Source organism: Equus caballus, chromosome 4 (genome assembly GCF_041296265.1).
Source record: "Equus caballus isolate H_3958 breed thoroughbred chromosome 4, TB-T2T, whole genome shotgun sequence".
Classification (NCBI taxonomy): Eukaryota; Metazoa; Chordata; class Mammalia; order Perissodactyla; family Equidae; genus Equus; species Equus caballus.
In genome coordinates this window covers 53098673-53114658 of record NC_091687.1, presented here as the reverse complement: position 1 = coordinate 53114658, position 15986 = coordinate 53098673, and the positions used below count along the sequence as shown (strand labels likewise).

Sequence of the window (15986 nt, the reverse complement as noted above, 5' to 3'; positions counted from 1 at the left end):
TCCCTTGGGGAGAATGTCATAGCCCTCTGTTCTTAGAGCCTGTCTCTTGCCCTGTGAAAAATCACTGCATCACTACTCTGGAGCTGTGAGTGGGCACAATGTCTTGTTTCTCTTGGAATGACATCCTTACTTCATGAGCAGGGTGGTGCATAGGGACATTCAAAGATTCGTCTTCTCTTGTCACCCCTCCTGGCATGGAGCTTCTGCCCTATGTGTGATCTGGGAGTTCGCTATCAGAGAATACTGCCGCGAGTGATCAGGGCCCCAGTATTCTCTGCCTATCGTGCCTACCACTATTCTCTACCCATAGGGTGAAGGCTACGTGGAGGAAGGGAGCCTCCAACCTCTTGGCCACGCTTGCCCATAATTTAGCATCTGTAACATTGAACTGAGGGGGATGGGAAATGCTAGCATTCTGCCCCCTCACTGGGAACTAGGGGAAAGGAAGCCCCATTTTCTTTGCCATAGCTACTCTTAGTGGAGCTTCAGTCACACTAAGCTCAATGGGGGATGAAGGAAGAAACAGACTATGGCTCAAATACCCCAGGAAGATTTAGTAGATTTTCTTGAATAAATGTTTCTTAATTTGCTGAATGCTCTTGGAACACTTTTCAAAGGCTTTAAATGGTGGTTTTAAAAATACTTTTCACTAGAGTTGTTTTTAATAGGGAGAGAGTCTGCAGAATTTCTCATGTTGACATTTTGTATGTCTCATGTTCTCTGTTAAATATTTTTTTACTTAATGGCCTGGCATAGAATTCCTATAGTACCTGTCAGTAGTTACAATAGAAGTTTAATTTTGTCCTTAAAAAGCAGTGTGTGTGTGTGTGTGTGTGTGTGTGTGTGTGTACATGCATGTGTGTTTCTTGCTTGTCTTATCTGGTGTTGGGCTTGCTCCTTACCTGCCTTTCACCTGCTTGGACATCACTCTCTCCCTGTCACCCCTGGCTGTCTCCTCATTTTTGCTTTTATGCCTAGACTCCAAATTTGTACTTGAGCCACTTGAAATGGTGACATAGTTTGTAAACTGTCTACTTGTCTCATACATTAGCTTTGATTTTCAGCCAATCCCTTGACTTTTTTTAAACTTGTTTGTGGCCTGTCTATCTGGCTTGGATGTTGGTCTCCTTAAGACCAAATTTGTTGTATTTGTCCATTAGCTTTATGTGCTGCAATCCCCATGTAGCAGTTATGTGGAAGAAAGGATGTTATGGAGTCAGTATAAGACTTGGTTAACTGCCTATCATAGATAGGAACTATATTTTAGGGCTACTTCACCAAGGCTGCTATCTAGTAATGAACTTCAAGACTCTGTTACAATGAGACTCTATTAAAGATAAAGGGAAAAACTGTGAGATATGAAAGTGTCTCTTTATAAAGTTCAGATGCATCTATTAATGAGACAGAGCTTTCATGAGAGAATTAAAACCAATGGATATTTTGCCTGAGGAATCTTTCCATTGAGGCTATGTTTGAAGGGAACTGCTTTTCACAGGAATTAGGGCAAGACATAAATTCATTGTTACTTGTGTTGCTGTTGAGTCTCATTTTGGGGATATCAGGGAATATATCTGTTTCCTTAATTACCTAATGTGTAAATTAAATCTTTTGGAGGCATACTAATTACTAAATATTCATGTGTAATCCAGTTCAGTTCTTTCACAAGTCTTTCCCTTTCTCCCTCCCATCTTCAGGGGATAGTATCATAGCATCCTTTTTTTAGTATTTGACTTTAATGGACTATAATGAAAAAACTTATTTCTACCTCTTAGTACATGGAACTGTAATATTAGGAGACTGGATTTTGAAGTGAAATAATTTGTGAACCAAATAAATGCTTGTTCAGATGTTTTCTTGAAGTAGCTTGTTGAAGTTATGAAAAAGATTTGCTTTCAGAATTTGAGGTACAGAGTTCAGAATTTTACTTTAAAATATTCTCTCAGGGAAATAAATGTATTATTTACCTCTTTTTTTTGTTCTCTAGGCAGCAGGAGCAATTCGACCTCTTGTATCTACTGTCATCAGTCCATCTGCTGATGGTTGCTTAGACCACTCACTAGAACGTACCAGTCACAGGGCAAGTGAAATGCCACAGGCCTTTCTATTTGATGTGATCTATGAAGCATACCAGCAGGTAAGAATCCTGGCTTCTTGAAGAAGCTGCTGTCTTGGGAGTCCCCAGGACAAATGTGGGTCACTCACATTTTGAGATTTGCTAGAACTCATGGGACTTAGCACATCGTTGTAATCTGGTTACAGTGAAGTAGTGCTGATACTAGCTGGGTTATATGAGAGAGACAGAGTCTGGAGGAATCCTTGTGCAGTCTTCTTTTGTTCTCTCCTCCCCCTGAAGGGTCACACAAAGCACACCCTCTCCCCAGCAATGAAAATGCAGCAACATGTGGGTGATGTTTGTCCTCATGGAAGCCCATTAGAGACTCGGCGTCCAAGGTGTTTATTGGCTTTGGTCATGTAGACGTCCTCTGCTTAGCACATACAAAAATTTCAGATTCCCAGAAGGAAAGCAGGTGTTAACATAAACTCTATTGTTTATGCAAACACTCTGGGCACAGTGAACCACCTTATCAGTTCTCTGTTCACTGGGAATACTCCAAGAGCCAGGTTCCCAGAGCCCCAGGGCTGGCCGAGAGCCCTACCTAGTAAGCAGGTCTTGCCTTCTCAGGCCTGCTATGGTAAACTCTTTACACAGTTACATAGACATTTTGTTAATTAAAACTTTACTTAAAGGTAAGTAAGTTCTTTTAAAATATCAAATGATTCATGTTTCGATTATACCAGATTACCTTTGTTTTTTCATATTTTGGAAACATTTTTGTATCTATAAAAATTTTATTGCCAATTTGTTTCCATATTTATTGATTGAACAGTTATGGAATATCAGATATTATGCTTGTCAGAAACTTCCCAATGAAATATAAGTTAGAGTGACTAACCCAGTGCTTGGGTATAATATGACATATAATTTATAATAGAAGACCACCACATGTTTTGGATAGAGGGTAGTTAATCACATATATGTTAAATTATGAATCAATCTTGACTGTCAGTTACTGTTTTAAAATGAGATTATATAAATTAGAATCCATTTTAATGATAAGAATAGTCTGCTGTGGCTTGTATTATTTTCTTGGAATAATGAATTTAGATATAGGAAGTTACCCATATTTAGTTATTAATCATATAAATGTTATGCTATTATACATTTCTTTGAGTTTTTTACTCAAATATCCTCTTCTATAGCCTAAATCTTGCTGAGCTAGGCCACATCTGCTCTATTCTCTGAGATTATTGAGTTTGTTCATCATTATATAAATACTTAGGAAGAATAAATAAATATGATAGCTATATTTTGGAAGAAAATTTGAATAAAATCTCATGATCCTTACGTTAGCACTTCTCAATAGTTTTTGCTGGAGACTTAATCCCTAATGCACCGAGGCACTGGTTCTCCAAGTGTGGTCTCCAGCCCAGCAACAAGATGCTTTGGAACTTGTTAAAATGCGAATCCTGGTGCTCTCCCTCAGGCGGACTAAATTAGAGATCCTGAGAATGGGGCCTAGTAGTTTGTGTCTTAACAAGCATATCTTCCAGGTGATGCTGATTCACACTGAAGTTTGGGAACCACCACCCTAAGGCATTTGTTGTATGTAATGAATTAAATTCTCTTCTGTCGCATTCTTGGAGAATTGAGAAAATAGTCACACAAAAATAATTATCTGTGTTCTGTGGTTCAGAACTCTCATTTATAGCATTTTGGGGGTTTTGATTTATGTTCTTACACAAGTTTCTTGATCATATAGCACACAAAGGAATTTAACTATATAACATATTTCATTCTCGGATTATATAATTTGTATATATTAAATATTTCGGTTTTCACAAACAAATTCTAAAAACTAAAGTAAAAAAACAGAGCCATGGTTGAAGGCAAAAAACCAAATCCAACTATACCAAAAATTGCTTTCCTGATTTTGATTGGACAAATTGAACAGATTTTAACATAAAGACTTTATTTTCAAAGCAATAAAACCACCAGTGATCATTTCTGTTCTATAAGTTACAGAGATGATTAAAGATGATTAAAATTATGAACCATTTTTCAACTTGGAAAACTTACCTATAGTCAAGGAGTTTGATCAGCAATATTTCCATGAAATATTTCACTTGGCAAACATTTATTGAATGTGTATTTGTGCTGGAATACAATAGTGACTAAATAGACCAAGTTTATCCTTTATGAAGTACCTTTCCTTTTTTATTATTTCAAACATAGATTTTTTTATACCTTTATTGAGGCGCAATTGACAAAATTGAGATATTTTAAATGTGTACAACATGATGATCTGATATACCTATACATTGTGAGAGGATTCCACCTCCCCCCCATTGAATTAATTAACACATTTGTCATCTCACATACCTTTTGTGTTTGGTGAGGGCACTTAAGTTCTACTCTCTTAGCAAGTTTCTATTATATAATATAGTGTTATCAACTGCACTCACTATGTATACATTAGATCCTCAGACCTGCTTTACTTTATAGCTGAAAGTTTGTACCCTTTTACCAACCTCTCCCTATTTCCTCCAGCCCCTATCCCCTGGCTTTTCTACTCTGTTTCTATGAGGTTGACTTTTTTCTTTTAGATTCTACATATAAGTGATACCATGCAATATTTGTCTTTGTCTGGCTTATTTCACTTAGCCTAATGCCCTCCAGATTCATCCATGTCGTTGCAAATGGCAGGATATCCTTCTTTTTTAAGACTGAATAATATTCCGTTGTGGATATGTACCACGTTTTCTTTATCCATTCATCCATCGATGGACACTTAGGTTGTTTCTGTGTCTTAGCTGTTGTAAACAATGCTGCAATGAACTTGGGGATGCATTTATATTTTCAAGTTAGTGTTTTCTTTTTCTTTGGATGAATACCCAAAAGTCGAATTGCTAGATCATATGGTAGTTCAATTTTTAATTTTTTGAGGAACTTCATGCTTTTTTCCGTAGTGGCTGCACCAATTTGTATTCCCACCATCAGTGCTCAATTTTTGCCTTTTCTCCACATCCTTGCCAACACTTATTTCTTGTCCTTTTGATGACTGCCATTCTAATGAATGTGACATGATATCTCATTGTGGTTTTGATTTGCATTTCCCTGATCATTAGTGATGTTGAGCATCTTTTTCTTGACCTTTTATCCATTTGTATGTCTTTGAGAAAATGTCTATTCATATTCTTTGCCCATTTTTTAATTGAGTTATTTATTTCTTTTTGCTTGAGTTGTATGAGTTTCTTATATATTTTGGATATTAAGCCCTTATCAGATATGTGGTTTGCAGATTTTTTCCTCCCACTCCATAGGTTGCTTTTTTTATTTCTTAATGGTTTCCTTTGCTGTGCAGTGGCTTTTCTGTTTGTAGTCCCACTTATGTTTTTTGTTTTTTGCTTTTGTTGCCTTTGCTTTTGGTATTAAATCCAAAAAAGAATTACCAAAACCAATGTCCAGGAGCTTCCCCTTTATTACTTCTGTGTTCATCATGGATATTGGCCTGTAATTTTCTTTTCTGGTGGCATCCTTGTCTGACTTTGGTATCAGGGTAATGCTTGCCTTGAAAGATGAGTTTGGAAGTGTTTCCACCTCTTCTGTTTTTTGGAGTTTGAGAAGAATTGGCATTAATTCTCCTAAATGTTTGGTAGAATTTACCAGTGTAGCCATCGGGTCCTAGACCAGGTTTTGGGGAGGTTTTTGATTACTCATTCAATCTCCTTACTAGTAATTGATCCTTTCAGATTTTCTTTTTCTTCCTAATTCAGTCTTGGTAGGTTGTACGTTTCTAGGACTTTAACCCTTTCTTCTGGGTTGTCCAAATTGTTGGCGTATAATTGTTTGTAGTAGTCTCTTGTGATCCTTTGTACTTGTGTGGTATCAGTTATAATGTTTCCTTTTTTGTCTGTAATATTATTTGAGTCTTCTCTTCTTGATAAGTCTAGCTAAAGGTTTGTCTATGTTATCTTATCAAAAAACCAGCTCTTAGTTTCATTGATCTTTCCTATTGTCTTGTTAGTCTCAATTTCACTTATTTCCACTCTAATCTTTATTTCCCTCCTTCTAACTATGGGTTTCATTTGTTCTTTTTCTAGTTTCTTGAGATATAAAGTTAGATTGTTTATTTGAGATCTATCTTGTTTCTTAATATAGGCATTTATCACTGTAAACTTCCCTCTTAGAACTACTTTTGCTGTACTCCATAAGTTTTATTATGTTTAAAAACTGCTTCTTTGTTTGCTAGAGTCTTGTGGGACTCATGAATGCAGGCCCTCTTGGCTATCAGAGCTACGTGTTTTGGAGTCTAATCTGGGGTACCAAATGTGTGTACAAGCTCCTTCCAGGGAGATACTGGTGACTTAGTTTTAATTGTTGGAGCAGTCGAGAGGGAGAGGGCGGGGGAAGTGTCTGATGGCTTCCCTAGTCTCCAGAGAGGGTGGCAGCCAGCATCTAGATGCATGCTAAATTAGAAACTGGATCTTCAGGCATAGTTTGAATAGTATGCAGTTAGACTCCTTTCAGGGAAAAACTAGGAGATGGGAGTTTTTTGCCTGCTCACTCTGATCCCTGGGGGATAGTTACTGTGGGTGCTTGTTTGTTCATGCCCGTTAAGAACTGCTTTTTTGTTTACTATAGTGTTGTGCATCTCATGAACACAAGCACTATTGACTCTTAGAGTTAGGTGTTTTGGGGACCTGTCCCTCCAGGAGGAGTCTGAAAATTCAGGTATAGATGTGTGGTGCAAACCCTTTGCTTCTCAGGGAGAAGCTGCGAGTTGGGGGTTCTCTCCTGATTATATGGTGCTTTGCAGTGGGGAAGGCATGCTGCTGCTGGTTAATGATCAGAGTGTGTCTCAGCCTTTCCTACTCATTTTGATACGGTTATTTTCTCATTTGCCCAAAGTGTAGGAGTCACTCTGCTGGGTTCTGGTTTTCTTTCAAAGGGAATTGCTGTGGGTCTAGCTGTAGGTTTGGTGCCTCCTGGGGAGGAGGGAAGTTCAAAAGTCTGTGTCGCCATTGTGGTCATCTCCCTCTATGAAGATTGCATTCTAATGGGGGAGATACACATCTAGTAAAGCACAATTTTCAAAAGGCAAAATTATGACACTCAGGAAGTATAAAATGAACAGTTCAAATTTCATTCAACACATTGAGAGACCAGTAAGATCTTAAGATTGGTTCAAAAAGCATTCTAAATGTTAAGCGTGTATAGGTAATTTAACAAGATATGCTAGGATAAGATTTGCTGGGTTGGATTGTAAACTGCTTAATGTCTCCCAGGGTCACACACTTTTGTTATTTTCTGTTTTACTGAATAGAAATTATTTCTATCTCTACTGGACAAAAATCTTCACATGAACGAGTCTTTTCATTAAGTCTGGGTCTTCAAATGATAAAAGAATGAAATGTAATAAAATTCTCTACAACAGTCCTTGGGTAGCTTTTGCTATATTTCCACATTTTGAATTATTTTTCTTTTACGACAAAGAGATAAATAAGCAAATATATATGTCAAATAGTGATAAGTGTTATAGAGAAAAATAAAGTAGGATAGAGGTTCAGGGGTGGGAGGTTCCTCTTTTCCATCAATTGGACAGAGAAGTACTCTGTGAGAAGGTGAAATTTAAGCCAAAATCTGAAGGAAGGGAGGGAGTGGGTCATGCAGATCATTGAGAGAAGAACATTTCAGCACAGGACACAGAGTATAAGAAAAACTGCAAGACTGGAGAAGAGTGATGTCATAGGGGGAGTGGGAAGTGATGTAGTTGGAGAGAATCTAGTCCCTAGTACTGGGGCCCTAAAAAGCCATGGTACACATTTTAGATTTTACCCTGAATGAGATGGGAAGCCTATCTCAGTAGGCTATTCCACTTTTATGGGGTCACCGTGTCAGTTGTTGGGACAATAGACTGCAGAAGGCAAGGGAAGAAGTAAGAAGCTATTGTGATAATTGAGGCAAAAGGTAGTGAGGACAACTAGCACAACTTGGGTGGTGGAGAATGTCACATTAAGTGCTTGTGTTCTGAACATATTTGAAGGTAAAACTGAGATTAACCAATAGATTGTACTTGGGATGTCAGAGAAAGGGAAGAATCATAGGTCCACAGATTTGCTCTGAATAACCAGAACACAGTTGCCCTTTATTAACACTGAGAATGGTAGAGGAAGGAAAGGTTCTGTGGGAGCAGATCAGGAATTTGGTTTTGACATACCAAGTTTGAGATTACTCTTAGACATACAGTTGAAAATGTTAAGGAGATAACTGGATATATGAATCTAGAAATCAACAGAGAGGTCCAGATATATATTCAGGATTTGTCATCACTCAGGCATTTAATGCCTGGGGGTTGATTGAGATCATCAAATGAATGAGTGCAGAGAGAGAATGAAAGAGGTCCAAAGGCTGAACCCTGTTACAGGCCAAGGTTTTGAGGTTGAAGTATATTAGTTTCCTATTGGAGCTGTAACAAGTTATCAAAAATTTAGTAAATTAAAACAATATAAATTTATTATCTTACCATTCTGGAGATCAGAAGTCTGAAATCAAGCTGTTGACAAGGCTGTATTCCTTCTGGAGACTCTAGTGGAGTCTCTGTTTCCTTGAATCTTTCAGTTTCTAGAGGCCACCTGAATTCCTTGGCTCATGGCTCTTCCCTTACACCACTCCAACTCTTGCTTTCATTGTAACATCTGTTACTACTAACTCTTATCTTCCTTTCTCCCTCTTATAAAAATCCTTCTGATTATTTTGGGCTCACCTGGTTAATCCAGGATTTCTTCTCCCATCTCAAAATCTCTAACTTAAACATGTATTCACAGTACCCTTGCCATACATATTCACAGATTCTGAGAATTAGGACATGGACATGTTTTGGAGGTGGGTGGTTATTCAGCCTTCCACAGGAGGTAAGGAAGAATTAGCTAAGGGGTTAGAAGAGGAGTGGCCATAGGGATAAGAGAGGAATGTCCCAAAAGCCTAGTGAAGAGAGTGTTTTAAGAATGATTCAGCAACTGCATTAAATGCTGCATAGTGGTTAAAAACTAAGGACTGAGAACTGGCCATAAGCCTTAGCAGTGTGAAATGACCGCGTTTGAGGGAAGTGTTGGGTATGGAAACCTGGTTTTAATTGATTTAAGAGAGAATAAGTGAGGCTACTCTTTGGAGGAGGTTCCATGCCTACTGAGTGGAGAAATGGAGGGGGTAGCTGAAGGGGTTATATATTAAGAATTTTATATTTTTTAAGATGGATGACATAACAGCATATTGCTATGATAATGAGAATGATTTAGAAGAAAAGACTGATGCTGGTGTGAGGGGATAAGATATAGTGTACAAATGGTGTTGGAGTTGACCAACCCTAGTTCTTGGTTGGGAATATGGATAGTTCATCCACAGGGACAGGAGGAAAGGCAGGGAAGGTACAGATGTCGCTAGGTTAAGAGATGTGGTGGGGGGATGTGGAATTTGTCTTCTTCGTTTCTATTTTCTCAGTGACATAGGGAGCAAATCATCAGCTAAGAGCAAGGGAGCTGGGTGAGGTGTCAAGGCTTTAGGAAAGAGAAGAGTTGAAATAGTAAATATTGCCTTTCATTCTTACATTCTTTTAGCCTAAAATTGTCCCAAGGAAAAAACATATATCAGAACTAATTTCTGGGTAGTTATGGAAACTGTGATAACTTTTGCTAAAAATAAACAAACAAAACCCCCCAAATTACAAAGCCATTGAATGGCTCAATCACTAATGTGGTCTTGAGATATAGACTTATTATGCTTTTTTTTATCAAGGGCATAACTTTACTCTGAGGAACTGTTTACTTTTTCCTGAGAGTTGAGCAGAAATTGGGTAGTTTTAACCAAGGTCATATGAGGTTGAATCATATATGCAGAAGAAACACATCTTAAGCTGATCTAAAGTTATGTGGACTGTGGTGAAAAAAAGTAGGAAATGTGTAGTTTGAAGCTGTGGATGACTGTTCATCATCAAACGAGGCTTGAGGTTACAAATGTCAAGACGCCATTCTGTATGCTGACCTGTGAGATTGCTGTTACCTCCTCCACCATTTCTTCTGTCTTACCTCACTCATACTCTTTGTCTATGTACTCTAACCATGCTCACCCTATGTTAGTTCCTAAAATACTGTAAGTTTCCTCCTTCCTTCTGGCACCTTATCTCCTTCCTACCTTGCAGCATGTCCTTTAGCTATCAGATAAATTATCTCTTAGGTAAACCTTTCCTTTCCCTCAAGACTAGGTTAGCCAAATACATTACACGTTTACCTAGTGCCTTGTTTTTTCCTGCCCAGCATGAAAATAACAACAGAAGTGAAATAATTTGTCAGACAAGTCAATGTCTGACTCCCCTGCTAGAATGTGAGCCCTTTGAAGGCAGGATGGTCTCTGTCTTATTCTTAGCAACCTGCCTGATAGATTTTTATTACTAAGTACATATTTCTTTAATGGAATGAACATTCAAGAGTATGTGTGCATATCAGTATGTGAAAAAAGGCCTATGTACTTACCTGGCCTGGGCCACTTTTCCAGATAATCACACTGTTTCTACTCTTAATTTAGGTCACTGTGGTAATGTCGCCTCCTCAGAGAAGCAGTCCCTGATAATCTCACATATAATAGCAGCCTCTGTCGTGTGTCCCTTTATTCTGCTTTAATTTTCCTTATGAGACATCGCTACTTGACATATTTTTTTTGATAGGTATTTGTCTGTCTCCCCTACTAATATGTCGGTTCCATGAGGGCAGGGACTTTCTTTTGTTTCTGTCACCTGGAAAAGTTCATGGCTTATGTTATGTTCTTAATAAATAGAAATGCATGAATTTCATGCATACATACATACATATGTATACATATTTATGTGTTAACACTAGTGTCAATTATATAAAAAGCTTGCTTGGAGTAATATATATGTGCATGTGTATATATTTATAAATTCTTCCTAAGACCTTTAAGAAATTCATCTGAAATTATTAGAAGTATTTGTATATAAAATTGAGAATTTGCAGCATTTTGGTAACTGTGAAAAATTCTATGCAGCCTGTGTTTCTAAAGATCAGTTAAATAGTTACATAGTTATTAGTAGTTTTAAAGGGTCACTTAAAGTTGTGTTTTTGCAGATTTTTTATTGAGCACAAAAATGTTCATGATAGGATGTCAATGATATAATAATACAAAGTTAAATTAATAACTATATATAGAATATATTTATGCTTGTGTCTAAATATACGTGAGTGTGTGAGTACACACACGAAACAAAGATGAATTGCATATGTGAATACTGAAATGTTGTTAATATCTATGTCTGGGTTGATATTTAAGTCATTAAATCTATGATGTGATGGACATTAGATATATAAATACTCAAGTATTTGTTATTTTTATTGGTTTTGGACTTTTCTGTATCATTATTTACTGGTTTTCTTTTGTTGGTTAAGATCATCTGGAAAAAAAAAAACAAAACCTATTTTATCCCTTGGGAACTTTTAACGACACAGTAAGAGGTTGTTAAAGGAAAATATTACTAAGTTAAAGAATAACAAACAAATTCAGCAGTGAAAATTAGTCTCTATGAATGTGAGGAAAACACCACAGACTAGTCTAGAGGATTCTTATTAAATATTAAAATATGAAATTGTGTTCTGTACAGTTTAAAGAAAAATAAGTTTTTATGCAAAGAAACTTTTCAAACTATGTAAATCCGTTTCTTGAGAAAATTGGTGTGGTGCTCACAGATGGTATTCTGAACTTTATTGTTTAGAGATCTGGCCTCATTTCTAACACTCAAGTGTTCAGGTTCTCAGAATTTTAGGAGGTAGTTTGTTAACTAAGTTTTCATGAAAATGCACATGCACGAAAGACACTGCACAACTCAACCAGTGACAGAGTTGTTCTCTGAGGTGTTAAATATGTGCCTTTTGGTTTGATATCCTGGGTTCTACTGTGGAGATAATTAATATTTAAAATAATTAATATTTAAATATTATTCTTATAATGGAGATTGAAATGCTATATATTTTTAAAAAGTGCCTCATTAACTTGAAAGGGTAAAAATACCTATGAACACAACCAAAAACAAATCCTTCAAGTTTTAAAAATTCCTGTCACTTGTCTCTAGGTACAGGAATATAATCATAAAATTAAAGGAATATAACAAGAATTTCCTTTTGTAATACATATTCTACCCACACCCCACATCCATTAGAATAAATAGAACCAGTATTTTGTACTAAATGCCAACACATTTAGGCTGCAAATGCTGAGTTAACAAGAAACCAGTCAAGAAAATTGAATTTCATGATGAATATCTTTTCTGTAGATCTGCAGGCATTACAACTCTCAGAAGTTTGACGGCCATTTTCACAGAGTGTAGTTCCCCTTCCTTCTCCCGCCCTCATCCCTCATCCCCGGTTGGAGGAAGAAGGAGGACCTCGCTGAGTGCTTACTTGGCCTGGATTGGATTTGGAGGTGATGAGGAAAAGCCTTAGAATAAAGTCTCAGAAGAAACCTCACATTACATGGGGTTTTCAAAAGGAAAAGTAGGAAGGGATAGGAGGCTCGCATAAACTGTTTGACAGAAATGAAAAGATCCTCAGGGGAAAAGTGAGTGAAAGAGGGAAGAAAATGTGAAGAAAAATGAGGGATTTTAAGATGAGTCAGAAAGAGCTGAATTGGGTAGATTCGTCAAAGTATCTGCCAACCATCATTTTGCCTGTGATAAATGGCAGTCACAAACCAGAGTAGCAAGTTGCACATCTTAGTTATTAATAATCCATGATCTATATATTATTTATGGTACTTTATAAGAAAGTAAATTCACAGTCTTGGTGATGTGTTTGAAGAGTTAATTAACACGTTCTAAAATCATGCTTTCTCCTGTTTGTCACATTTCTCCTGATTTCATCCTTCTTTTTCTCTCTTCTATCTTTTTCTTCTATCAATTATTCTACTAGGTAGGCTCATAGAGCCATGTCATTTTTCTGGTCCTATTTTGGAAAACTTCTAAAGTGTTGTAGAAAAAATGATTCTGTGACCCTGGCTTGGACTTCCTTTGAGAAAATATCCTTACTTCCAGAAATTAATTTCTTAATCATTAGCCTGAAACTGTTATTTTTGTCCCTTATTTACTTCGTGTGTATGGAGACCAATTTATAAATGATTTCTTCACAAACTTGCTTTTTTCTGGATCATCCTCTACACTGATTGTAGTTTTAAAACCTTGCCAGCATATTTTATCTCAATGTCTTTTGATTTAGCCCCCGTGATCTTTCACATGGACTTCGGGGTGAAATAAAATCTCTTGACGGTTTTCCTCCTGCTGTCCTTGCCCATCTTCATCAGTGTTCTTCATCAACAATCACAAGTGATCTTTCTAACCTGTACATCTGTCCATGTTGGTCCGGAGCTGTAGGACTTTCCATGGCCCTCTCTGGCCCACAGGGTAAAGTACTAGTTCCTTATCACGTGTACGATTACCTTCCACCACTCAGAACTCCAGTCTGCGGAGTTCATGACTTGAAGTCTCCTCAGCACACCTACCTTTTATCCTATCATGTCTACTTTTGGTATATGTGACTCCTTTCACTTTTCATTAAAAATAAACAACAACCCAAGACACACCTCTACTTTGGGCTTTACCACCCTCTTCTCCTCCTTGTTTTCACTGAATTCTTGATGATTTTTTCATTTATCGTAACCTTTGAAATCTGTCTCCTTCAACCTCAACATGTTTTAACATTAAAAATGTTTATTTTAACATGTATCCAGAGACACGTTAAAATGCAAACTCATTACTTTATTTCCTCTCCATTTTGTTTTGGACCTGAGGTGTATAGAAGTGAGTTGATGGTCCTCTTTGGTTTCTAGTCACCTGCTCTTATTTATCTATGTGAGCCACCTCTTTTTGTTTTTTAAAACTTTATTATTATCTCCCTTTCCTATTCAAGAGCTTACTCTCCTGCTTCCAGACGAACCTCTTCTGTTGTATTTAATTCTTATCCTTCTAATCAACCTATCATATATAAATATATATACGTGTGTTCTTAAAATGTATCATGTTATGTTTTAAAATTTACATAAAAGATCTTGATTTTTATTTAGCACTATTCGTGAAATCATCCATATTGAAGAATCTAAAGCTCATTCATTATTCTTGATTACTTCATAGTTTTTAATCATGTGCATAGACCACAATTTACTTATTTGTGTCTCTCATTGCTTGCTACCACATATATGGAAGTGAATGTCCTCATATGTCGCTTTGTGAGCATAGTGCAAGAGGGTGCATGAGTTTCCCTGGGGTATCTATCAAGAAGTGAATTGCCAGGTCACAGGGTACATGCATTCTTAATTTTGTAACGTTCTACCAGATTGCTCTCCCGAATGGCTGCACCAGTTTGAGATCCTATTAGCACTGAAGTGGAGGGAAGTGCTTCTAGTTTCAGCCACATCTTCTATAGTTTTAAAGTGCTGTAACTTTCTAATGTTTGTCAATCTGGGAGATGTATTTTGATTTCTGTGTTTTAATTTGAATTTATTTGATTGCTACTCAGGGTGAACCATTCTGTCTATATTTTTTTTACATTTTTCTGTGTTGCTTTTTAATGTCTTTTGTCCATTTTGTTTTGAGTTTCTTCTCTTGTTGATTAGATGGTTTCTTATATATCCTAGATATTATTCCTTTCTTAGTTTTACACATTACAAATATCTTAGTTTACAGCCTGTCTATTATTATTATCTTTAATGTTCTTCATTTTGATTCAGCCAAATTCTGTGCATTTAAGATCTCACAAAATTCGTTCCCACGTTGTGGTTCTATTCTTTCTATTGATACTCCTTTTTCATTTCCTACTTTAGTCTTTCATACTTTAGTCTTCTTGGAGGTCATTTAAAAATATTCTGCATTATAGGTCCCAGCTTTTTTCATTTTTATGAAGTGAGTGAGTTTTTGCAACATCATTTACTAAATAATCGAATCATTTCTAATTTGTGAAATGACCTCTGTTATATAGCCAATTTCCAATCTATGTGTAGATTTATTTCTGGTTTCTTTATTCACTGATCTATTTGTTGTTTCCTGAACAGTACCACATTGTTTTAACTTTTTGTTAATTGTTTTCAAAATTGTCTGTTTCACACAGGTTCCCTAGTAGATAGAGCCTTAGGCAAGGCTTAAGTGCTGATGTGAGGTGATGTGTTACCAATCTGGCCACTGCTTCACAAACAAACACAGCTGGTCACTTCATCACATGGGATGTATCCAGGCAGGCTTATACAAAGCTGTTTGTGTTTTTCCTGCCAATAGGCTGTTCTAAGAGAGAATTCATCTTCTATCTCCCTCTTAAAGTTTTTCCCACAGGGTGTGAACTCTGGTTGCCCCACCCACCCCATTCAGTCCCGAGGGAAGCCAGATCCCATGACTTATACCATGGTGCTGTAACTGTGTCCAGAGGTAACTAGAGGGAAAAACCAGAGACTCTGGCTTGTGGCCTCTAGGGCCATGTGGGCTCACATGTGGTTAGGCACTTTGGTGGCATAGAGTATATGAGACCAAGAGAACCTAGGGCAGGACATAAGATGTGACTGATACACTATTTATTGACCTTTATTACTTTTATACAAATTTGAAATCTAAGTTCCTGCCACCTGGAAGCTTCTATTGGAATGTTTCGAAATTATAAAATAACTTAGGGATCAAGTTGTCATCTTTAAATAGTAAGTTGTCCCATTTATAAACATAGTATGGCTTATTTATTCAGATGTTTTACATTCTTTGAAGGATTTTTACTTTGTTATGTATGTATTATATATGCTTTTAGTAATTTCTTAGATTAAATATATGTTAGCCATTATAAACTATTTTGTGTTTTACTTTCTAATTTATGTTTGCTGTTGTGTGTGATGTTTCCCC

At 36.8% G+C, this 15986-nt stretch overlaps 1 protein-coding gene across 5 annotated transcripts in view; it reads left to right on the top strand.

The window, feature by feature from the left end:
- Nucleotides 1-15986, top strand: part of CRPPA (CDP-L-ribitol pyrophosphorylase A) — a 282773-nt gene that overhangs the window by 29172 nt on the left and 237615 nt on the right. For all 5 annotated transcript variants that reach the window (XR_002807444.2, XM_023639317.2, XM_023639320.2 and 2 more), the window contains exon 3: nucleotides 1985-2134. Coding sequence is in view for 4 of the 5 variants with exons in the window: in XM_023639317.2 (XP_023495085.1) it covers nucleotides 1985-2134 (150 nt within the window). In the remaining variant the exon portion in view is untranslated. The remainder of the gene's footprint in view (nucleotides 1-1984; nucleotides 2135-15986) is intronic.